At 41.1% G+C, this 26,114-nt stretch overlaps 1 protein-coding gene across 8 annotated transcripts in view; it reads right to left on the bottom strand.

The window, feature by feature from the left end:
* DCLK1 (doublecortin like kinase 1) overlaps positions 1-26,114 on the bottom strand; it is a 347,909-nt gene that overhangs the window by 320,819 nt on the left and 976 nt on the right. For all 8 annotated transcript variants that reach the window (XM_039547110.1, XM_039547101.1, XM_039547119.1 and 5 more), the window contains exons 2-3: positions 22,701-23,089; positions 9,873-10,219 (exon numbers count right to left, since the gene is read on the bottom strand). In XM_039547110.1, the coding sequence (XP_039403044.1) occupies positions 9,873-10,219; positions 22,701-23,076 (723 nt within the window). In that variant the 5' untranslated portion in view covers positions 23,077-23,089. The remainder of the gene's footprint in view (positions 1-9,872; positions 10,220-22,700; positions 23,090-26,114) is intronic.

The raw sequence follows: 26,114 nt of genomic DNA on the forward strand, positions 1-26,114 counted from the left end.
CAAATTAAGAAAAAGATTCTGACATTTCGACAGACCTATTGTTTGTTCTACATCATCTTGCGAAAGTGAGCTTGTGTTATTTGTACACATGGAAAGATTTACTAACCAGCTACTAGCACTTCAAAACATTTTGGGGGTGGGGGAAAATTAACTGCAATGAACAAACTACATAGGAAGTCTCCTGGCAGCCTTTAAAGAACACAGCATATATATTAAAAGTTGTGTCCATTTATCCTTTTACGTAGGGACACAAATCAGATATTAGGAATGGCAATACACAAAAACCTGTAGGAGAACACTTCAATCTCCTGGGCACACAATAGCAGATTTAAAGGTAGCCATCCTGCAGCAAAAAAACTTCAGGACCAGACTTCAAAGGGAAGCTGCTGAGCTCCAGTTCATCTGCAAATTTGACACCATCAGCTCAGGATTAAACAAAGACTGTGAATGGCTAGCCAACTATAAAAGCAGTTTCTCCTCCCTTGGTGTTCACACCTCAACTGCTAGAAGAGGACCTCATCCTCCCTGATTGAATTAACCTCATTATCTCCAGCCTGATTCTTGCTTTTATTTTACACACACACACACACACACACACCACCTCTGGAAATTTCCACTACATGCATCCAACGAAGTGGGTATTCATGCATGAAAGCTCATGCTCCAATACGTCTGTTAGTCTATAAGGTGCCACAGGACTCTTTGCTGCTCCTCTAGTCAAGTTATTCATCACACTATGCTCGTGTGATTTTTTTTTAGGTGAGGAACAAACACTTGAAAAAAACTACTTCCATTTTAAAACATCATGAAAGATCCAAATTTGATGAAGACTATGCATTTTGTGCTTCCTAGAATCATGTCACTCAGCAGTATAGTTGCCAACTTTTCAGTGGCTAGAACAGTAAGTTTGTTTCAATTTTTGGCATAATCGAATAGCCACACAATGTCATGCAAAGAGTCGTCAATAGCATGGAGGGGGAACCTAGATTTTGGGGTTGGGTGGTTGCTTTTATTTATTTATTTTTCCTCATTCAAGACACACAACAAAGGAGATATGGAGTGTTGCTGAAGACTTTGATTTCTTATGTAGTTGCTTTGCAGACCTCTTTTTTTTTTTAAACCAAAGTGTCCTAACATGGAAAAAAGGCATTTATTTTAACACCTCTCAACACACTTAAGGTTTCCACTTGTTTCTGTGAAGAACCATCTGTCACACTTATGGCATATGAGGGACTATAGTCTTTTTGAGTTAGCAGTGGCTCAGGTTTGTGTGTTTTGTGTTTAAGAAAGTGAAACATTGCATAAAGACTCCCTGATTAATAGCTGGATGCCCTTACAGTACAGTAACATCCACTGCAAGAGAATATACCTTTACACATTTCATGATAAAAGCTCATCTGCAAACCCTCAGTGTGGTTCAAATTATAACAGTTTCTCTTCTGCACAGCATGAAAGTCAATATATAGGTCACTGAAGACAGAATTATCTCTTCTTAATTTTCAAAATAAGCCTAAAGTTCATAAGAGATGCCAATTAGCAGCCCTGAAAACTCCTATTGTGAGGAATTGAGAGAGAGAGAGAGATTTTAAAAGCCAGGGCAACACAACTGTCAGCCTTAGTTTAATAAGAACCAAAATTAGACAAGTGAACACACTCACTGTTTTCAATTAGGAACAGGCATCTGTCTACTCCTTTAAAGGAGGCACTCTTATTTGATTAAGAATTAAAATGGTTAGTCGATGTCAAAACATACCACCAATACAGCCTCCTGAAGCCAGAAGGGGAAGTCAGCTCATTCATCATGCTTCTGCTTTCACACCATGACACTCTCAATTGCCAAAGAACCTTCTAGAACCCTCTAATGTCACTTTCTGGCCTTTCACTGAAATGTAAAGTTTTTCCCAGCATTAGGAAATCATGGTGTGTATTTACAAAAGAAGTCTCATTTTCCTTTGTGAAAGGTTATTACTAAATGCTTCAAGACCTTCCACTACCCACACCCTACTTATCTTCTATACTTTATCAAGATGTCAACTGCCACCTCCAATCAGCCCATAGTGTCTTTGGCCTTCATCACCTACTACTTGTGATTTTCAAACAAGCACTTTGGGCTTTCTCCTATGCAGCCCTTCGTGCTTGGGAGGAGATCCACATAAAGATCCACAAAGCTCTCTCTTTATCCTTCTTCAGATGCCTCAAGACTCTGATGTGATGCCTGCAAAAAAAGTGACAACTGCTAAGCCACTGGTATCCTGTGACAACTGCCTACCATGAGGACAAAAACGGTTGTCTTGTTTCATTGTACTCCCCTAAATTTCTGTATTGACTGGTTGTCCTTTGTCAACGCAATGTTATTTATACGCAACGCAACACAACAGCAATTGGAGGGGAGGGATAGCTCAGTGGTTTGAGCATTGGCCTGATAAACCCAGGGTTGTGAGTTCAATCCTTGAAGGGGCCACTTAGGGATCTGGGGCAAAAATTGGTCCTGCTAGTGAAGTCAGGGGGCTGGACTTGATGACCTTTCCAGGTCCCTTCCAGTTCTAGGAGATTGGTATATCTCCAATTACCACCTTTTATTTCTTTGTCTGTAACCCAAGAACTTTTAAACACTGCACCTCATCAGTTCCAAAAATTTCAGAAAAATGTTCAAGGGCACCAATGAGCAGAACTCTCTCTATATATTTTAATGAAAATCTAAGAACTGGAAGGGGAAAATGAGGATCACAGAAGAGCCCGATATCCAGTTAGAAGACACAGAAGCGTCAGCCCTGTAATCGTCTATAGATCAAAGAGCTGATTGATGGCTACCATCATCACCTTCCACCAGGGCTTTGGAGCGGTACTCCAGCTCTGCTCCAGCTCCAGGCAAAAACCTGCAGCTCCAGAGCTCTGGAGCTGCTCCGCGCTCTGCTCCAAAGCCCTGCCTTCCACAATTACAATACCCTCTTTTTAGCTCCTGCCCATTCTCCCAATAGAGTTTTAAAATGTTGGCATCTTGAATGACTTCTCCCCCAGGCAGAAGAAATAAAGGCGAGGGAAGGGGACTCAAAGCATGTGCCATGGAGGAAGAAGGGAGAGTCAGAGACTCCCTGCAATCTGCCTAAATAAGGTATATGGGGAATACAGTGAGCTTCTGAGAGGAATCAGAGGAATGCAAAGAGTCCCTGGTGCATGGAGTGAGCTCTACAGAAGCAAAAAAGTGTGTGACCCTCTAGTACTTACTTCCATTATACATTATAAACTCTTTGAGGCAGGGACAATCTTCAACACAAAGAGGTCCTGGTCCAGGGATAGGGCTTCTAGGTGCTACCACACTAATAAATCTTCCAAACAAACTATAGCACAAGCAATAACAGTGCAATCTTCCCCACACACTGCCTCGCCAAAATGCCTCAGTCCTAACCAGAAGTAACTAGCTCAGTCTACATTTGGTTTCTTAATTGACAATGACAAGCTTAGACTCTATATATAACCTAAGCAACATCATTTTTGGATTTGGTCCATCAGAAGAGCTGTAACTGTCTGCAGTGTAGCAGAGATGTTAGCATTACAGCACTCGAGAGATCATACGTAAGACACACTGGTACATTCTGCCAATATCTTTAAGGCAAGGACTTTTTTTAAAATCACACATCTTAAATGGAGTGGGAAAACAATTATGAAAATAAATCAATGAACATGTCATATTTGATCAACTGTCTTTTATACATCCAAAAAAAACAGGAGGTGAACTGACATTTCAGAGCACAGAAGAGCAGTCACTGAGGATTGTGGATGAGTACTTTTTAAACTTTACATAGTGTTGTCTAATCGGTGACTTCTTTGGTCTACACTTACACACATCCTAGGAAGTGAAAAAACCCTCCTTTCTGTGGAAAGCAGTACACAAAGCAAGGTAAATAAACAGTATTTTGACAGACAAGCAACGCAGGTCTACATCAGAAATAAAAAACAAAACAAAAAAACAATCCACCAGATCTTTATCCCTTCTTTGAAGGGCGAACCTGGCCAAGATTTACTGTGGACAATATGACCAAATGAAATTGAATACAAATAATTTGAGAGACTTTTAAAATCTTTCCAAATGACAGCCCTCTGATAACTCATGCGTCTACGTGCGCAATTCAGATTTTCATTGATTACACGTGCCATATTTCTGGGATTATGCATCCATCCCCATTTTCTAAGATTATTCCATGAATGTAAGTGATTTACAATATTCAGCTAAATCTGCTGCAGAAAACTGCATTCCATTTAAGGTTTATAATCTTGCAAGTGCAAGCCATGTCATATATTATATTGGAAAGGCCCTTGTCATAGGTCCAGCTGATCACCCCTTCTTGGCCACTCACCAGACTACTGTGATGGGATCCAGTCACTGGATCCTCTGAGTTTATGCCTCCAAAGTCTGAAAAGAGCCCTAGCATCATCCCTATCTTATGGCCTATGGGCATGCTCTTGAGGGGCAGATCTTCTGTCACCCCTTCATGAGAACTGTGACTATTGGCCCCTGCCCAGCCCCTAAATCCAGTGCTGAAACTTCCCCTATAGCTTGAAAGCACCCTCCCCAAGAACTTCAGCTATGCAGGCACTTCGGCTGCAGTTTTTACTTCCTCCGGGAGGCACGATAAGATGCATCACATAACATATATAGACTTTGCACAGGATTCTAAACACAAACACACACAGATCTATACAAAAATAATAAACCCTACATGCATTTCCCTGCCTCCATTTCCTAATCTCTCCAGAGCATTCTTTAGCCTTGGGTCAAGGTGGTCTGGGGCCATCCAGGGTCCTTATGTTTTAGTACATGGCTTGGTTTCTGAAACAGAGCGCCCTTCTTCCCCAGGTCTCCTCCTCTGATCTTAGCCAGTCCATCCCCTCTACTCCCCCGCCCCCAAAATTTCCTGTGTGGCTGTCCAAGGTCTTTCCCTGGTGAGTTTTTTATAACCTCCTGCTTGGTCACCTCTGTCTATGTCCTGCTTGGGAAATTTCCACTTACTTCCTTTTCTTGTCTCGAGGGAATGGAGAATCTTCCCCATCTTACCCAGACTAGTCTCCCAGGAAACACAGTATCTCAAAGTGCTTCAACGTGAATAGATTGTTGAATTTTAACAACCCACTATTGTCTCTAGTCTGAGACATACATGCTCAAAGATTTGTCTTCAATGGTGGATACACAGAGGCCTTTCATGACCCAGCAATTTCATATCATCAACCAGAATTAACTAGTGGTACCAAATCATCAGAAACCTAAATGGGCCCTCCATTAAAGTGACATATTTTACAATTTCCATTATTGATTTGTTCCCCTTTCAGAGCAGAGAGATCAGGCTACAGTTTGACAAGCTTGTGACATATTTCAATCCCAAGCAATACCTTTGGGGTCAATATTATATTAAGTGTATGTATTACTGTGGGCCAGGGACTGTAAGCAACTCCAGGAGGGAGAGTTATCACAATTCCTTCAGGAACCAAAAACTGAGCGTCTCTCTGTTTGGAGAGGGAGGGAGGTAATTAAGGTAAATCACTTATGTTAAAAACACTCCAGAGAGAGATAACACCTGAAGGAGGCTTGCATATACTAGTTCAAACTGTTTTCTTCAGCAACCAGAAAAAACAAAGAAAGGGCTTTTGATATTAAAAAGGCTGGGTGTAAACTGAGTTAGGACCTTCTTTCTAATCCAGCCATTGGACAGGAACCTTCTGTGCAAGAGGGACTCCCACCCTTGTGGAAGGGCTGGAAAAAACTGTGCCCTACTTACTAGGGCCCCCATGAGATTGATGAGTGATTCCTGGTATGCTTAGTGTGTGTTTAAATCAGTTTATTGTTTAACATGTTTTCTGCGTAATGCCTTTACCTTAACAATAAACATACCACACAACTCTTTCTAAGCAAGTAACTGTTGGCAATATACAGTTCAAAGCCCTCAAAGAGAAAACAAACCACAGGCACTGTTAGGCAGACTGGCTTGCTGGAAGTATCACAGTGGAAAGCAGGGACTTTGTAGCCTTAAAACCACCCCAGTCAAAAAGAATGGATGCACAAGCCACACGTTCTAAAAACAAAAAGTTCATGCTGATGGGCCCTCAACCATCACTGACAATTTTTAAATCAAGAGTGGAGGGGGAGAGACAGGGAAAGATGATTTTCAAAAGTATCTAGGGTAGGGTGACCAGACAGCAAGTGTGAAAAATTGGGATGAGGGTGGGAGGTAATAGGAACCTATACAAGTGTTATGTGCCAAGAATTAGGGTTTTCAAAACCAAGGGGAGAAAAGGAAAAACAGATGTAGGAAGTTATACAACTAAGTTTTGGGGCATAAATGGACTCCAGACTTCCAGCTTTGCTACTCTTCTCAACCCAAGAATAAACTCTTCAAAATCCAGAATCTCTAAAATTTTAAAAGGCTACCACTTAAATACTGCATCTCTTGGGACAATTAGGCAATAACTATTCTGTAACATATTAAGTAAGATGGGGCCAATCAGCTGGGGGTGAACAAAACAAGGTGGAGAAATGTACCTTCTTCGTTCAGGTCTGGTGGCAGACCTGTAGTGACACTAACAAGCGGGGGGGAGGGGGGGAGGAGGAAGAGTGCCTGCATCCAACACTAAGAGTATGTCGGATTCTTGTTAGAGACCTTTGTGGATGGGCAATTCATATGTGGTCCTTTCATAATCTGATGGGTTTTTAGAAAAGTCAAGGAAATACTGTGCATAAAGAATTTCTTTGTTGCTAAATTTCAGAAGAATAATCCTAAAAGAGCCTTACTCTCTTATCCTTATACAAAATTACTTTTTTTGGCTCAAGGAGCTTTACAATTTTGCTGTTTTTTAAATTAGTGATGGAAGATCTAATCACAGATTTATTAGACTTAGCTGCATATTGAAGGGATAGTGTAGGGTTTTCTAGATCCTTCCCAACCCCCAACAAGAACCACTAAAAGAAGTCTTCAACTGTATGTACTACTGGAAACATTTTGGATTTACCATGGATTTCCTCCCAGCAATCATTCACAATGCGAGTTTAGCAATAAAGAAATCCATTATCATGCTCCTAATGCCATATGGGAGAACAGGATTTTGGCAGAGTAAATGGAGCAGCAATTGCCTAGCAGAGAAGGGAGAGGAGGGAGGGACACAATAACTTCCCCTTACACAGAGGCGACCAACAAGTTGTTCCTGCTGAGTGCAAAAATCATTGGATTTCCCTTTCTGTTAGCTAAGTTGCTTTATCCACTCTGCAGACATTCTCTTACAGACAATGGGGCATAATTTCTCCCTCCCCCCCGCGCTTACTACAAGGCTTAGGCAGCAGACAATACTACTTCAAACAGAACAAAATAGATAGAGAAGGGCATGTTTGTCAGGGCACCCATCTCAAGGAGGCTCCAGTAGCCACAAGGTTTACTGGCTAAGAACTGGACGTAGAATCTCTCAGGAACACCACTGATTTGAACTCGTCTCAGATGTCACAGCTTGACAAGGAATCCAGCCAACCTGTGATATCACCACAGTTAGAAACATCCAAGTTTTCTTATGTCTGGCAGCTAGGTCAGTCCTAGCCGATTTCAAACCTCTGATTGCAGAAGAAGGAACAAAGTATTCTAAGAAACAAGAGGAAAGAGTTTGACTAGGGTTCTGTTTGGTTTGTTGTTTGTGTTTCTGAAGGGTGTGGACTGTAGAAGAGAGTGGATATGAGGAGTCAAAGCACTTTCCTTGAAGCAAGTTTAAAAATAAGCTGAAAAAAAAACTTTCAGTGAACTCATTACCAAGAAAAGACACACTGTATTGATACCCCAGCAGTCCGGATTCCTCCATGTGCTACAAAAAACTCAGCATTTACATGGTGCTTTATAAAACATTCAGAGTGTTGTACAAATATTAATTGACCCTCACAACATCCCTGCGAGATGGGCAAGTACAATATTTTACAAACAGGTATAACAGGAGGTATCAAGAGGTTAAGATACTTGACTTGTGACCTTGACAAGACGAATTCATCCATCAATCTAGCTTCCACGTCTCAAAAAGGTGGATTAACTACAGCCAAGGGAGAATAGTGTCTACACTGAAGCACTACAGCAGCTGTGCCACCGTACCAGTTTACAAGTAGACATTCTTAAACTATGCTGCCTCCTCTCACAAAAACAAAGTACACCATTGACAGCAGTTATACTACATTCCTCACACATGTGCTTCAACTCTGAGGGACCACAGGGCAGGTTGAATGCCACGTACAGTCAGTCTTTGTCTTCTCTGCCAAGACTGTCAGCAAATCAGTTGCAAGATGGATATTTCAGATGTGCACCCTTAAAAACTAGGAGCTGGACTTCGATCACCAACGCAAGTGTCACATATAGGTTATTAACCTGCAGATGGGAATGGTTTTTAGTCACTACAGACTTGGCCCTTATTTGAGGTAAAATATTGTTTCCCATTACCATTCCCTGAAGTCGCCCTCTCACAGCTTCTCACTGCTGACATCCAGTTTTTCCACTCTGTACTGTCTCACGGGAGTTACCAACTTAAGAAAAAAAGATGCTAATCATTCTACATGAAGCGTTTTTACTGTACATGGGACTTTGGGAGATGGCAATGAAGTTGTGCTGTTCCTCAATGTCTACTTCTTATATTGTGAACTGGACAGCTTCTCAAGATACAAATCTTCTCGGGCAGTCTGATCTCCCAAAATCCTGTCAGCTACAGGCATGCTTACATGAAAAATATTTGGACACTAACTATTGCAAGAGAGAGGGGCAGACTTTAAATGCAACGGTTTTTTTCCTGCTTCGTTTTCTACATTTTGTATCTGTGCTATTTCCTCAGGGTAAGAGTTAACATTTGTAAAATACCACATCTCCCCTTGTTTACCTGCAGCCATTGTTGCTCTAATTGATTCAGATCACACTGTAGTTTGCCTCTGTCCTCCTGCGAGTTTATTACCTCTTCAATATTTATCATCCATATATTTTAAGATTAAATTTACATGAAAAGAAAAAAAAACAAAGCAATAGGGCACACTACACAGAAGAGAGTGGTCATTTATATTTACTTGGTCAAAAAAGCCTCTAGAATTTGAACAGTGTTTTGGTCGGGCTACATTTAGCAGAAAAGACATTGCTTGAATATATATGGTTTTGGAATGATGAAGGAGCAGCTCTTTGGACCACCTGGAAGAGATTCGTTGACAAGTTTGGGCACTATGGGTCAACAGGCCCCATGTCGCTCTCTGTCTGAGGGAAAGTTCCCACCCACCTTTTTCTGAACTTGTAACTTCTTCTTTACAATAGGATAGTTTAGACTGTGAAATTATGCCTCAAAAAGTTAAAAAAAGTACATTTTCTATGCAAATATATTACTGTTCAATACAATGCGATGTGTCCTTGTTGTTAGAATTACAGGTACTAAGAACAATGGTTCATAATGCTGTTACAGAAAAGAAAAGAAAAAAAAGACAGGTTAAAGAAATGAGTTCAGCATACTTTAGTATCACGTTCTTCATTCTGGCTTTCTGACACATACATTTTCAAAGCCAGCATAGCAAATTTGATTTGTGGCAGATTAAGAGCTACAAACACACATAAATAACCAGACCATCCATTGAGGCAAAGTGGCAAACTGTTCCTGAAAAGATCTTTTACTAAAATTATGCTTTTTGTATTAATCAGTATACCTAAACCTCTAACTTAAAAATTTATACCAACCTTATTCAGGAGACCAGCAGTGAACACCAGTCATGGAGTACCCATTGCAACAAAATTAACTAATTACCATACGAGTTACTAAAAGTGATGACAAGTCTCTGCATTTTTGGAGGGTTGGGGGAGGTTTCTAGAGATTATTAAAATGAAATCTCTTACCTGTTTTCCATCCAGTGTGTACAGGCGTTTAACCACTCCCGAATCCAGCTTGATGGCATCAGTTATATCAGTAAGAACCTGTTCAAATGAATGTGCTGTCTTCTTATTAAGCAGAATCCGGACTGCTTTACGTGGTTTCACACCACTCCTGATGATGGTGACCAGTTTAGGCTTAATGAAATCTTTATTCTCTCTTGCATCTGAAGGACTTCCTTTGGCAGTGGCAAGAGACGGCACCGTACGGGAAGTGGATGTTGTCTTAACATTCACTGACCAATTTGGGTTTACATTCTTCGTGTACTCCAGTTTTTTGAAAGGTTCTATTGAACCACACACATAGCTCTCCCCTGAAGGGAAAAAAGAAAAACATGTCAGACCAATATGTCAGACTAATGCAAAAAGACTTCTTACACAACTACATCCTATTTTTGATCTGCCCTGTATCAAATCATATCTTTTCTCTCCTCTCCAGCCTCTCTGCTAAGACACTGCAGACCATAATATGGTCTTCGAAAAATGCATCTTGCCACCTACTCATAGCATAATATCAAGAAACTACATTTACACACTGGATTAAAGCAGCAGTTCTCTTATTTGCAAGTTCTTCAGACAGTTTTTTAAATATACTTTGAATATTCCATTGCTGCTGTTTAATATAGATATGCAACAAGCAGAGTTTTCCAACCCCACCCGCCCCAACAGATTATTTGAAGTGGCCCTCTGATTTCATATCTTCAACAGGATTTTCAGAGGCTCACAGTGCTGTACACAAAACATAGGTCTCACATACCTTTGAAGTAACAGTACACAATAGTACTAGGAAAAATAATTTAGAAATATGATATTTTCCATAAAATAAGGTTCAACATTTGAACTTAAAATTGTGTTAATTTCATAGTGAATAATCAAAGGCTCATTTTTTTAAAACAAAAGTTGAAAACTTAATTTAAACTAATATGGAAAGAGTGAATTAAAATGACAGATCTCACAATGTTAAAACACTTCTGGCCCAAAAGTTACAAAGCTTAACCACAGTGTTAAAAAACTGATTACGGTCACTAGAAACATTTCCATTAAAAATACCATTACAATATTTTCTGTTTAGAATTAAACATTTCCCCTGAAGCACAAACACTATCAGTGCATGAGCCAGAAATGACATTGGCTGTATCAGTGCTGAAACTGAACTTAGTGCAAGAGGTAAAACCAAGAGAATTCACAAACAGAATTTAGATGTTTTCATTCTTCCAGTTTCAGTAATCTAATGTATGTTAACATAATAAAACCCATGTGTTAGTACTTAAGCCCAAGATGCTTTGTGCTGTACAAGGCAGGGGAAAAAACCCAACCTCTGTGCCACCATAACAGGAGATAGTACAAATCACTGGAAAAAAAAATCTAGGAGAGCAACTGCAGGTTTCTGTTTGTGTGTTATTATTAGGGCCCTACCAAATTCACAGTCCATTCTGGTCAAATTCACAGTCATAGGATTTTAAAAGTCATACATTTTTTATTTCAGCTATTTAAATCTGAAATTTCATGGTGTTGGAATTGTAGGAGTCCTGACCCAAAAATGAGCTGGAGGTGCAAGGTTATTGTTGAGTGGGTGGGGGGGAGGTGCAGTACTGCTACCATTACTTCTGCACTGAGTGGCAGCTGCTGGACAGAAGCCCAGCTCTGAAGGCAGAGCTGCTGCCACCAGCAGCACAGAAGTAAGGATGGCCTGGTATGGTACTGCCACTCTTACTTCGACACTGCTGCTGGCGGGGTGCTGCCTTCAGAGCTGGATGCCTGGGCAACAGCCACCACTCTCTGGCTGCTCAGCTCTGAAAACAATGCAGAAGTAAGTGTGGCAATACCACGACCCCCCTAAAATAGCTTTGTGACCTCTTTGCAACTCCCTTTTGGATCAGGACCCCCAATTTGAGGAATGCTGGTCTCCCGTGACATCTGTATAGTATAAGGTAAAAGCACACAAAAGACCAGATTTCATGGTTTGTGACGCATTTTTCATGGCCGCGAATTTGGAAGGGCCCTAGTTATTACAAACAAAAAGTCAGTGGACAAAGGAGAAATGAGCTTTGAGAAAGTAGTCAAATAAGGAGAAGTTAATGGATCTCTGGACCAAGCGGGATGTCATTCCATTCACATGGCGCAGCATGTAAAAAGGCATTGATATGTGAAGATATGCAAGTGTCAAGACTATCATCACTGGAGAAAGAGAGAGGCTGGGGACAGGAAGATCAGATAAGCAGTAAGACCTGAGACCTATGCCAGGATGGATCTGTGTGTTGCCCAAAAGGTAACAATGAAAAGTTAAGTGCTTGATGTGGTGAGCAAGGTGAAGCCAGTGGAGGGACTCAAAAGGAGGAGGCAACAGCGTCAGCAGAACAAAAGAAGATGATAATTTTTAAGGCCATTATGGAGGAAGATGGATACTATAAGAGTCTCAGAAAGGCCAGCAAGGAGGAGATTACAGTAATCAAAATAAAAAAATTGTAAGAAGGCTGGATTGTCCCTTTAAACTGGACAATAAAATGCCAGGAGGGCAGGGGAAGGGAAACATTTAATCACATTTTATTCATGATGTAGATTCAAGTTTGCAATAACATTTCAAATGTCATTGCAAAGCCTAGGTGTTAAGAAATGACTGACCAAAATAACCCCACTTCACCTCCTTTTATGAGAGACAGAGTTAAGCACTTCCTTTACTACAAATGTACATTGCTGGTAGCCTCAGAACAAAAGGGTTTAGCGATTAAATGTAGTAATGATCTAAGAGTGATCAAACAAGACACAGTCTCTTTTATCCGTGTCCCTGACCAATATTTTTAGCACTAACTGTTCCATTGTTGCAAGGTCAAACACTATATAAGTGCTCCCTCTTTGTGTAAAACACCTCATCCATAGATTTCAAGAATTTTAAAGTACAGCTATTAATATAATCAGAATTTCTTTTAAAGAGTGCTTTACAAACATATGTTTTATGCAGTAAGTCAATACACTGTATAGAATGGGTTTACTTTTGATAGAGAGGAACTGGTGTCAAGGTATTTTAGGCCCTCTTACATTAACAAAGCCACTTATTTCTGGGCATTCACAATCAATAGCAAAATAGTGTGTGTCTACTTAGGTTTATTAAAATAGTTTGCAGGCTTTTCTGACAGTTACAAGTTTACATTAAGACGGTGTTGTTGCAACATGGCAACTGACTGAGCAGTCACTGAATTAGAGGAATACCGTCTAGAAAAAATAATCATTTTAGAATGTTGTCATATTTCCAAGGGGCAGGCTACCTCCATTCTGCATTTTAGTTTATAGCTAAATATCAAGCTGGTTACTTAAATATATTATGGATTTTTACAACTACTATTACCCCAAAAGATAGACCATTAATGTACTGAGCATGCAGGATTTGCCCCCTTTTTCCCAAATAAAGCTTTGGGTAGCCCATTCTGCATGATCTGCAAAACTAGGTCCCTACTGAATAGCAACAGAGGAGTGAGCATGTCATGGTGCAAGTATTTACTCTTGGTTATCGCATTAGTAGCTACCTATAAAACAAAAAAACAAAGAGTGAGAAAGCAGTCACTGATTTTGCTGGCTTGTATGCCAGACTTTCCTCGGCAATTTTAGCTACCAGTTTTACTGAAGCATTGCACCAAACAGTGATATCATCCTTCTACTAAGGTACATTTTTCCTAAAGGGGAACAGCCTAGATTTCATCTAGTTCTAAATGCTTATGTAAATTTATGTAACTTGCTCTACCTAAACTGGACTGTTATTTTCATGGCTTTTTGTTAGTTTTAAAAAGAGGAGGAGGAAGACTAGATGCACCTTATTTTTTAAGTAGTCTTGAAGTTGTGATGCAATAGGGTAAGTTTCCAATAGGGAATTACAGATATATCATTTACCACAGGACAACTTCAGGGAAGTCAGTTTGCAGCTGTGGGAGTCGCACGTATGTTCCTAAAGGCCACTGAATTCAGTGTTTGAGAAGTGTATTGTATTTGTCCTGTCCTACGTAAACTACACCCTGATTTCATAGTGATGCATATATGCAAGTTTTTTTTTTAAACACTGAGGCCCCAATTCAGGAAAGCATTTTTAATCCAGGGAAGCACCTAAGCACGTTTAACTTTCCTGAACCAGGACCCTAATTGATAGTGGTCAGAAAGTTCAAATTTAAGACTAATCCTCCAACCTTAATTGCCTTTGCGATAAGACAAGCCAGTCAAAATGCAAAGAGTGTTCACCTTGATTTTGTTTCTTGTTCTGAAAATATCTTTTTTCCCTTAGAAATTTGATTAAAGGGAAATAAAAAGAAACAAACGTTTTTTCGTGACTAACATGGAGTGCTTGAATTATGTCAGTGCTCATCAGGGCTAGGATCCATAATCCAATGAGGAGATTCAGTATCTCTCTTCTACTCTATACTGGTAGCCACAGAACAAGAGAGTTATTTTCCTTAAGGTTCACTCACAGTTGCTATGAGGCAAGTGTAGACACAGTCGTAGACATTTAGCCATAGTTTAAATAAGAGCCTAAAGAAGAGGAAGCTTGAATAAGGATGGGCTGGCTGCGATTCAGTCTGAATAAGACTGAAGCAATTTGGAGAAGGTGGAGGAAGAGGGAAGACAAAGGACTATGGAAGCAATCCCATCTTTCAACTTGGACTTTGTCAAAGCTCACAATCAGAGGGGCTTGCTGGAATTTCAGGTGCTTCACCATGTCCAGGTAGCAGCAGTGGCCGGGACGCCTGTTAATAGCCATAAAGTTGCAGTCACTCTTTCTCCCTTTATGGGGGATGGGGACAGTGGCTGAAATTTGGTAAGGGCCGGTAAGGGCCAACAGCAAATGACTACCTGACCCCAGAGCAAAAGGGAAGCAGAGAGGAAATGTGTGTCAAAGAGATGTCTCAGAGGCACAATGTCTCATAGGGGCTACTCCAGGGTTATGAAGCTGAAGTACATGACTTGTTTACAATTGTGCTTAAAAAGACACAATCTAGCCCTAATCATATGCTCTGGTTATCTGACAACTAAGGGAGCAGTGAAGGAAATTATAGCCATCGACAAGCATTTATAGGGTGTAAACACAAAGGAGGGTGAAACTTAAATCAGTACAAAATTAAGACACAGAACTAAAGTAACGAGAAAGCATGCTGAATAACAGGAAAGTGGGTGATGTTTCATGTACAATTAACTTATTGGCTCAATAATACACAAGTGAACTCTTGTTACAAATTCTGAGAGTGCTCAGCATTTAAACTAATGTGCTGTTATACTATTCCAAGTAGAATAAAAATCTTAATATTCAAAGCCATAGATGACAGCAATCTTTAAAAAGAAAGAAACTTAGGCCTAGTCTATGCCTGAAGAAAAAAAAAAAATTACCCACTGGACTGGTCTACATTTGCCAGCAAAGGCAGTTTTCCAGTGCAGAACTGTTCTTATGACGTGCTGTGCTTGTTCTCGTTAAAAGATCTGTAAAAGATGGCCACTAAGAGGCAAAATGTCTGCTAGGAGGAGGTAGAATGTTCACATAAAGAATTAATGCTAAGAAAAGGAGCAAAGTTGCATTTTAGTTGCCCTTTTGTCTTTTCTAGTATGTTAATAGTCTCTTGACTAATGTGTCCATTATCCTGCTCGTCAAGCTTTTAAGTGGGTGGAGTTAAGGACTAGAGGTAGAGCCCGGTCCTTTTCCTAGCCTGAGATATTGCAGATGGTCTTACTGGGGAGCTTCCTGGCCCTCGTGGTTGGACAAGGCCAGAAGAGGGTAATTAGCTGGTGGCTAAGTTATGCGAGTGGGAAAGGGTGATGGTTACCTGTCATGCAATTGCATGTTCAGCATCTGAGGAATGGGGACTGGATATGATTACAGCTGCTATTAGGGATGGAACTGTTCACCATCTGTGAAGCCAGCAGGGATTTTGAGGCATGGTGGCAGTGGCAGCCAAACAAATTGCTAGTGCCTCTTGGCAGCAGATGCCTAGTGCAAGTATTGATCAACAGGGGGCCTGGTTCCAGAATAAAACAGAATTGGAGGTGGATTAGGGGAAGGCATCTCCTAAAGAAGATGGGGAATGAGGCTGGATCTCCTAAAGTCTGGTACAGGGAGGAGACAGCTGTCTCCTCCCCATCCCCTTAGCCCTCATGTGGGGGGAAGGCGATAGAGTCCCAAGATAATTGGGTGGAGGAATGATGGTAGCCTTCCACCAGGTGGAATGGACTACAAAGACAGGATGACAACCAAACATTAAGTGTTGCAGATGTTCAAAGCCCTGATTCCACAAACATTTACACATATGCTTAATTATACTCATGTGTGTAGAGCCATTGAAGCCCACGGCACTATCTAAAGATGCTCAGAATGCTGCTGCAAAGATCACTTTCCTAGCCTGTCATTTTGACCATGTCACCCCTCTTTGACTCCCTCCATTTTATCCCCTTTCTCTATCTCAAACATCAGCAATTTGTCTTCACTCTCAAGGCCTTCACAGCTCATCTCTCACTCGCTACTGAAGTGAGAGCTTCTGCTTCCAAGTAGCCCATGATGCCAGCCTCTATCGCCCACTTACCAAACAAGCAACTTCCTTCTTTCTTCCACACTGCTCCCCATGCTTGGGGGGAGTTCCCTAGAACCATGCACAAAGCTACCTCATTACTCTCCTTTCAAACCCTCCTTTGAGGTAAGGCCTACCAACAAAAGTTTCACAACAATTAGGTCACTGGTGACCTGATACTTCTGCCTGCCATGTTGACCAATATTGTATCATTGTTTCGTTGTACTCCTCTGTCTGCATCCATCTGTTTTATACTTAGATTATAACTCTTTGGGCCAACGATTGTCTTTTTGTTGTGTTGTACAGCGCCTAGCACAATGGGGTCCTGGTAAATGACTAGGGCTTGTAGGCACTATGGGAATACAAATAAAATAAGCACAATCATGGCCATAGAGTTCATGGTTTATTTCTTTTTGGTAATTGGACTATTACCACAAGAGCTAAGGTTGAGGAATATATAACCCATGTTTTAAAGTTTTCATGCTTAATCCAATCTATTATTGTTCTTAGTTAAGATGTACAATAACAGTTCTTAAGGCTCGGAACTGCTAGTCCACCCTTCTCTTGGGTCCAATTAATATACTTCTATGAATCCCCAGAGTTTATATGGAACAGCAAGATAAATTAATCGTTTGCCAATTCCTGAGAGTTATGTACAGAATAGATAACTTAGTCTTGCTACATCTCTATGATCAGGTAGTATTTGCAATATGTAATTTCTTGATTTCATTTGTATCTGGAGGAATGAAAAAAACTTCACCTTTTAGCACCCAAATCCATGTATAGTAAGTCAGTGTTCAGAAGCTATTTACAACATTAAATTTGACAGCAGAAAGTAACTCTAAAAGCCATTACAGTCCTTCATTTGGCTGAGGTGAAAGGAGAAGGGAAGGTAGCAAATTATGGGGACACTGAAGATCTGTGCACCTTTCCTTAGCAAAACCAAGGCATTTCCTATACTATAGGACTTATTGCCAAAGAAATCTGAGTTGAATTTTTCAAAGTAGCCCAGTAGATTTTAATTTAAATTAATGGAAGATGCATCTACAATTCCTGAAGTGTTTTGGAAAAAAAAAATGAAAATAAATTTCACATGACTGGTCGTTTCAGGAATTAGGCTTTCTGCATACCAACAAAGAACACTGCTGATGCAAAGCAGCCAGTTTGCATCCTATTTGTTCCTTCAGGACTACCTCCCACACAGCTCCGTTATAGCCACATCCTTACAGCCAAGAGCGTCTCTCTCCAGAGCCTGTCAACACCTCTCATGAGTCATCCTAGGAAGACAGACAAAGTCCTCCCTCGCCCTACTCCTACGGGAAGGATGCAGCATTCTCCTCAGTGGAGAGGGAAGGATAAGAAAAGAAAGAACTCTGAATTTCAGAATGAACCATCACTAGTTACAGGGTTTGCACCTAAGGGCATATCTACATTTACAGTGCAGCAGTGACACAACTGTACTGGTACAGTTGCATTGCTGCAGTGCACATGGTGAAGATGCTCTATACAGACAGGAGAGAACCCTCCCATTGGCATTAACCCCCAACCCACCCCATGAGTGCCAGAAGCTAGGGGCAGTGGGAGAAGCTCCCACCAACATAGCGCTTATACCAGCTTAACTTATGTCGCTCACTGAGATGGAATACTCACACCCCTGAGCGACGTAAGTTTTGCCGACATACATGACAGTGTAGACATAGTCTCATCAAAAATGTAACTTCCATCAAAAAGAAAGGAAAATATCTGAGTGAAAAAGATCTCATGAAGTTAGTACATATAGTGAGACAGCATTAGTCTAATCATAAACACAAAGCAACACTTGACATATTAACAGCCTGAACAGGAATGTAATTGGGGAGGTGGCAAAGCCAAGTGATTTTCCAGCTCTTTAAACAAAAAGCAACAGCTGCAAGCTAATTATTGCTGTTATAAACTAGCAAAGTCTTTTTTCCTTTTCAAATTTAACAAATAAGAGGTTTAAATAAAAAACTCATTCCATTAACAGCCAGTGAGTGAATCTGTACTCTGCATTGTTCTGATTGGCTTGTAAATCTTAAAGTATTCCATCTTGCAGTTTTATACAAGTACGTACATACAGCACCAGATCTCTAGAACAGACCAACTCTTTTTGGGTGAGGCAAGCATGTATTTTTTAATTATACACAAGGATTTACTCCTTTCAATCCTACCAGTGGCACATAGAAATAGGAATATACATTTTAGATTTGAGCATTACACCAACACTTGGTGGAGGGGTAGGCACAGGAAGAGAAGACATTCGGTTTGCCTGCCCCAAAATAACCAACTTTCTCTCTCTAATTAAAAAAAGGGAGATTTTCACTTTAAAACACTGGTATTCCGATAATCAATAACATTTACATTATTTCACAGGTTGGCAATAACTGATAAATTACTAGTTAAGTGCATCAGCTGATCAGGTTAAATTTGCAAGGTAATTTAATTTTAATATACCTTCTGCATCATGTTCACTGTCCTTGATAGCTGGCTTTTGCATAGGTTTTAGCTGCCAGCCAGTCAGCATTTATATTAGGGACATTTGCTTCCTGGTGACTGCATCAGTAAATAGTATGAAGAGCTCAATTAATTATTTAAAAGAAAAGAGAAGCATTGTCCTGGAATGAATAGCAATGGCTATTTCTTTCATCGCCCTCCTGGTAGTTACTTTCCCCCAGCCTAATATAAATACTGCACAGGTCTACTATTGCTCCAATCCTACCTTGGAATCCGAAACCCCGAAACCAGAGTTATGGGCTTGACCCTGTGCAATCCCTTACTTATGAGAGCAGTCCCACTGACACTCAAGCACCCATCTTTCACTCAAGCACTTTTACATGGTCTTTCATTCTGCCTCCTATGCAGGGAGAAGCTCTGTAAAAAATTCCTCCTTCACCACTTTGTCCTCTTTCAAACCCCTCCTTAAGACCTTTCTCTGCTGTGATGCCTACAAAAATCCCTTGATAACAGCTAAGTATGTTGTGTGCCGAGATTGCTTTGTTATGCCAAATATATTGTTTATTATATCTTCTTTCCCTCCCCATATTAGTTTCTCTACCTGTTCCCCTCTCACCATATGCTGAAATGATTAGTTGTGTCACAAGGACATTAAAAAAACCCAACAAGTGGGGGTTACAGCACTTAGCACCTCATTGAAGCCTCTAGCCATTATAGAAATACAAATAAATACCTACTTAAATCAACAGAACTACTCACATTAGTAACAGTTAATAGGTCAGGACCAAATTTGCAGGGTTACTCAAGGTATTTTTGTTTAAGAGTAGAATAGTACTAAAAAAATGTGAGGACTCTTCTTCCCTCCTACCCACATAGGCAAAGATTTACCTTTAAGTTTTGCTAAAATACATTCACACAGTTAAGGCCACGGGCTGGGCTGACAGCAGGTCTCTCACGTTACTATGTTTGGGGATTAAATTCTGTTTTATCCTTTCCTCTGTAAAGCTCGTACGCTCCAGAACTATAACTGGAGCTCCATTCCACTTGACTAGGAAGAAAGTTAGACACTGGGTTTCTTTATTCTATTCTGAGAACTGTTCTCTCTGTGTGGAGAAAGAAGCCAAAGGCAAGACAGCAAGTATCTTGGAGTCAGTGTCCTGCACTTGAGGCGAGGGAGCCCCAGTTTAGAAGATGACTCTGAATTTGGAGCTCCCTAGCACTAAGGAACAATGTGTATTCCACCGCTCATGGGTTTGATATCACCACTGCATTGCAGGGAGAAATAAAATGGCAATTTATGGTTCAGACAATGGGCCCTGATTTAGCTGAAAAGTGATATTAGCCTTTATCATAGAACCTACTTTTACTTCTGTTAAGTAACTGGAGTACTCTCCACTCACATAAGGCAAGACATTTATTGGAGAGGAACTAGAGGTCTTCACTATGAAGTGAGAGAAATTCTTTAAACCCCATCAGTACTGGCCTTTAGTATCACTGAGGATGTCCGCTGTTGTAACAAGTAGATAAATAAGGGTACCAATGGTTTGATATAGTTTAGTTTACAGCCCTTCAGCAAGGTTTTAACATGAAATTAGGAACTGTCAGAACAAGGGTATGTCTACACTACCAGATTAGTTCGATTTAACTTAATTCGAATTTGTGGAATCGACCTTACAAAGTCGAGTTTGTGTGTCCACACTAACGGGGCAAGCGTCGACATTGGAAGCGGTGCACTGTGGGAAGCTATCCCACAGTTCCCGCAGTCCCCGCTGCCCATTTGAATTCTGGGATTTCCCCACAATGCATGCTGGGGGGAAAAATGTGTCGAGGGTGGTCTTGGGTAACTGTCATCATTCAACGTGCTTTCGGACGTCTCAAGGGGAGATGGAGGAGCTTACTGACTCGCTCGGATCTCAGCGAAACCAATATCCCCATTGTTATTGCAGCTTGCTTTGTGCTCCACAATCTCTGTGAGAGCAAGGGGGAGACCTTTATGGCGGGATGGGAGGTTGAGGCAAATCGCCTGGCTGCTGATTACGCTCAGCCAGACACCCGTGCAATTAGAAGAGCCCAGCGGGAAGCGCTGTGCATCCGGGAGGCTTTGAAAGCTAGGTTCCTCAGGGAGCAGGGTAACCTGTGACTGTTCAGTTTCTTTACAAAGAAGCTGAATCTGCCCCTGCTTCAGTTACTGTTGACTTTCTTCTGCAGTTACATACCCCGTTCACCACGTTTCCCCCCTTCCAACACACATTTAAAAATAAAGTTAATGGAACATTGTTAATTAACAATGTTTTCTTTATTAATGAATTCGCGTTAAAGGGTTGAAACAGGGACGCAGACTGTGGTGGGTAGGGTGTGCAGTGATGTTAACACCACTTCTACACTCGAGGAGTGATAGGCTCCTGCTCCTAGAGCAGTCTGCAGTGCCGGACTGGTTGTTTCAACGGAGCCTACCATCCCTCCTTTTCGGGACTCTGTGTGCGGGGGCTACGTGACCTTGTGGCGGGGGAGGATGGTTACAGATTCCCCTGCTGCGTGGCTCTGTGGTCCGGGACAAGGACCGCTGCATAAGTTCTGTAACCGCCCTCCCATGCCACAAAGTCACGTACCCCCCACCCACACAGAACATGGAAAACACCTCCCAGACCAACCAGGGTGCCTACTGACTGCACTGTGTGTGTGACCTGCTGTTGATCCTGCCCCCGTGTCTGTACCCTGGTAAAGGTGACTGTCATATGCAATTAACAACCCCCTTCCCCCCACCCCCTTCACAGACAGTCTTCGGTAGAAAAACTTGACGGAAATAGTAATTAACAGCAAACTACTTTTAATAATCAACTACACAGTTAGGGGATGAAACTGGGATTGGGGCTTCGGTGAGCCAGGAAGGGAAGGACTTCTCAACATTTAGGGAATGAGAGCCTTCTTGTATTTGTGCACTCTGCAGGGGTGCAGTGACAGTTTTCATGGCCCCTGTCGCCCCTCCTTCTTGTTACTTTGGGTGAGGGGGGTTTGGGACTTTGTGGCGGGGGAGGGCCGTTGCAGATACAGTGCAGGGGGGCTCTGTCCTCCTGCCTGCGGTCCTGCAGAACATACACAAGGCGCCGGAGCGTGTCAAATTTTCCCTGGGCATTTCCTGTGTGGCTGGTCAGAACATCCAAGCTCGGACTGCTGTCCAGAGCGTCAACAGAGTGGTGCACTGTGGGATAGCTCCCGGAGCTACTAAGGTCGATTTCCGTCCACACATAGCCTAATTCGACATAGCCATGTCGAATTTAGCGCTACTCCCCTCATCAGGGAGGAGTATAGAATTCGAACTAAAGAGCCCTCTAGGTTGAACTAATTAGCTTCCTGGTGTGGACGGGTGCACGGTTAAGTCGAATTAACACTGCTAAATTCGACATAAACTCCTAGTGTAGACCAGGCCTAAGAGAGCTCTGAAATCTAGGAGGGCTACCATGAAGGGAGGAGAAAGGGAAAGGTCACCACTTTCAGAAAGGAATATAGAACCCATGGTCCTGAAAGGAGACAAATAGCTTCCTCCTAAGTGCAAGTAGACAGTATATGCTTCAAGCTATGATTGAGATGTAGGTTCTCCCCCATGAGAAAAGAAAAGCCTATGTGATAATCTGAGTCACAATACTATGTACTCCTCATATTTGTGGAAAGTTAGTCTTGAAGAAGCTCAAAACATATTTGAAATATTAGGCATGCATTGATGCAAATATAACAGTGGTAAAGTAAAGTAGTGATAGAAATAGGAACTTTACACCCTGCCTCTCTTATTCACCTTCCACTAGCTGGTCCAAGGTGGAAATCTTCTTGGCACCATCAATGGTGTAGATTGTTCTCACTCCCTGGGGCAGATTCACATTATCAGACAGAGTTCGGGTCAGATCAGCCAACAGGGCCTCAAAAGATCTAAACCGGTCGGGGGAGATGGCATAGACAATCCCTTTGAAATACCGGTCTCCGTTGCGATAGAAACGAACTTTCTTGGCTTTTTTCTCAGAACTTAGGGTTTGTAGAGTGCGGGTTCGGTAAAAGCTGCAGTGGGCACTGTGGGTAGGGCTAGGCAGACCATTTACCCGTGACCCTCTGCCATATCGCTGTGCTTTATCACGCTCATCAAAGTGTTCCAGCTCCATGTCTCTTCCAAAGGACATCTTTGATGTAAATCTGAGGTGAGAAAGAGAAAGAATTCAATGGATAAAAGTATTTTTAGAACTCCATTTAGAGCTCATAAGAATTCAGTGTACAAATAAAACACTCTAGGAGGCTCTCCTGTAGAGTGATCAAGGTTAATCAGTTAAACCCTGCTACATTTTTTTTTAAAACCATAACCATACAGCACATTGTAAAACCTTGCTTACCAGAAAGCAGACTCAGTAACTTAGTTGCCATTTTTATACTATACCAAGAAGCAGACCATCACCACCACACAAAAAAATCTTTAGATCAAAAACTAAGGAGACACACAATGCCTATGTGACATTAATATATGGTACAAAGTTGAGCTACTGGGAAGAAGAGCAGCTGAACTGGTTTTCGCTAGTCTTGCATCCAAGTGAAGCTTCCAATCCTATTAAAAGTGACACAACCAACTCACCTCATGCTCTCAGCATTACTCATTCCAAGTCTGACCACAACGAAGTTGCCACTTAGTGGATTATATTTACTGACAGCCAATGTGTGACAACCAATTAAGAACATTTCAGAGGAAGCAGTCATGTAGGTTAGCAATAGAAATCCGGGCTATTAATACAAGTGAGTTGGCTGTGTTGGTCATTTTCACAGATGAAAAAGTCTTGCTCCAGACAGCCATTACATCTTACCTCACCCCATGTTCTACACTAGACTGATTGGAGTTAACATCACTCCCAAACCAACAACCACACACTGAACTGGTGGAGGCACTCAATTACCACAGAACAAACAGACATGGTTAGTAGGAGCTCCTGAAACTAATATCATCCACTGAGCAAACTATCTTACAGAATTAGAGGGGTAGCCGTGTTAGTCTGGATCTGTAAAAGCAGCAAAGAATCCTGTGGCACCTTATAGACTAACAGACATTTTGCAGCATGAGCTTTTGTGGGTGAATACCCACTTCGTCGGATGCAAGTCTTACAGAATATACAAGAAAGGAGTAAAACAGTAAATATCTTTTACCTAGGGTTCAGAATTTGTCATCCCTGATAGTTTTTCCTGGTGAAAAATCCGTAACTCTAGTTGGTATAAATCACTGACTGAATGATGACTTGAGAAACATTATGAATTAGCAACTGATGCCAGACACCTAAGACAACCACAACTAAGGCTCCGGGATGGCTGGGTTCTTAATTGAATTATTCCGACTTTTTAATATAGCACATACTGTGAAGCTCTAAGCCATTTTATTTATATGTAAGGGAATGTGTAGCACTCACTTCCTTTTTTCAAGGCATATGTATTAAAAAGAATCCTGAACTAATCTTATGAAAAACATAAAACATATGTTACTACAACTGTTATGTCAGTCTTCATCTCTATATAAATAAATCCTTCAATTGTGTTTGGTTTGTTATTTTAAACAAATAGACTAGTCTCGTTTAGTTTTAAGAGCCACCTAGATTTGTCTGCAGAACAGCAAAGCACAATACATTTATTTATAGCACAGATTCACAGACCTAATTTAGAAGGGCACTCTCTCACTGATTTCCAATAAAAAGGGGAGGAGGGGAAGAGAAGAGATAGAACCAGCTTCATTACCACTAATCATTAAATGACAGTTACAAAACAAAATCAACAACAGAGAAATAGTCCAATATGACAGAGAGATGGACCGATACCATTTTGTTTATACAGGTATATGTTAAAATGAATAGTGTGCTTCAGTGCCCAACTCTCAAGCATGTGAGCAGTCCCTCCCAAATTCATAGGGCTATTCACATGTTTAAATTAAACATGTACCAAAGCCAATGCAAGATCAGGGTCCTTGTGGAGGCTATTTATTCCAATTTAGTGAGAACTTGCCTCATTTTATTATCCAAACATGGGATCCTGGGTATATTTACATACTTTGCCTTGTATCTGCATATAAGATTTGCTGTACTAAAAGAAGAAACACCTACACACACTTATCCAGCCACCCTTTCTTTCCCCACCCCCCAACCATGGAAAATACCTTTCTAGACCAACCCCTGCCCCCACCCTGACAAAACTTCAGTTCAAAGAAAAGAACAGCACTTCACTGTCACCCCATTATACCGAGAATGATAAAAGTTACATTATTTAAAGGGGAACTGTCAGGTCAATATAGGCCCAAGATTGACACCATGTTTTGCTGTGTGGGGTTTTTTAAAGTTATTACTCCAATAAAAGCCATTTATTGGGCTGTAAACATCCCCTTACAGAGCTTGCAATCCAAAGACCGTACTTTGGAAGGGAAAACTGATGAGAACAAAAAAAAAACCAACCAAAAAAACCCCCCCAATGTCTACTGTGGTTTCATTGTCCAAACCAAGTCAAATTAAAGAAAAAAGAGAACACATACCTTCCCTGTAAAAGAAACATCTCAAAATGTTCATTTTTAGTAATCTTGGGTCTTACTAACAGATAATATGAGGAATGGTCTATACTACTTTCACAAATTATTTTTGCCTCCAATTAAACCCCTTTAAAAGGGAAATAAGATTCTCCCTAGAACAATGTGCTCCTGCCATTCACACTCCAGTGTGTTCACATCAGAAGGCCAGACTAAGCCAGTGAAATTCTAGACAATTATTTGGTTTGATCAGATGTTACTATATAAAAGGCACAGGCCCCCCAGTTCATACCACACACACCTATGAGAGGCAGATACACACACACTCTGTAGGTGTGAGTGGGTGATTACATAAAACAATCATTCAGACCCAAATACATACACCGATGCAGTCTTTATTGAATAATCGTTATTGTAACAGAGTGGGTTTTCTAACGATTTCCTCAATTCAATCTGATGTAGGTCATAATGGTTTTCAAAAAATATTTATTCTTCTGAGGTGGCTCAAAACGTGTTTGAAATGCAACTAAGCCAGCTGAACCCTCTATTCATGGGCCATATTGTGCCATCAGTTTTTAAACAGGAAGCTCTGCTTTAAAACTGATGGCATGATTTGGTCCCATGATAAGAGAGAAAAAATACATTTTCCATAACTATCTGCACGTTTTCAACACTGCA

Source organism: Mauremys reevesii, linkage group 1, assembly GCF_016161935.1.
Source record: "Mauremys reevesii isolate NIE-2019 linkage group 1, ASM1616193v1, whole genome shotgun sequence".
Lineage (NCBI taxonomy): Eukaryota > Metazoa > Chordata > Testudines > Geoemydidae > Mauremys > Mauremys reevesii.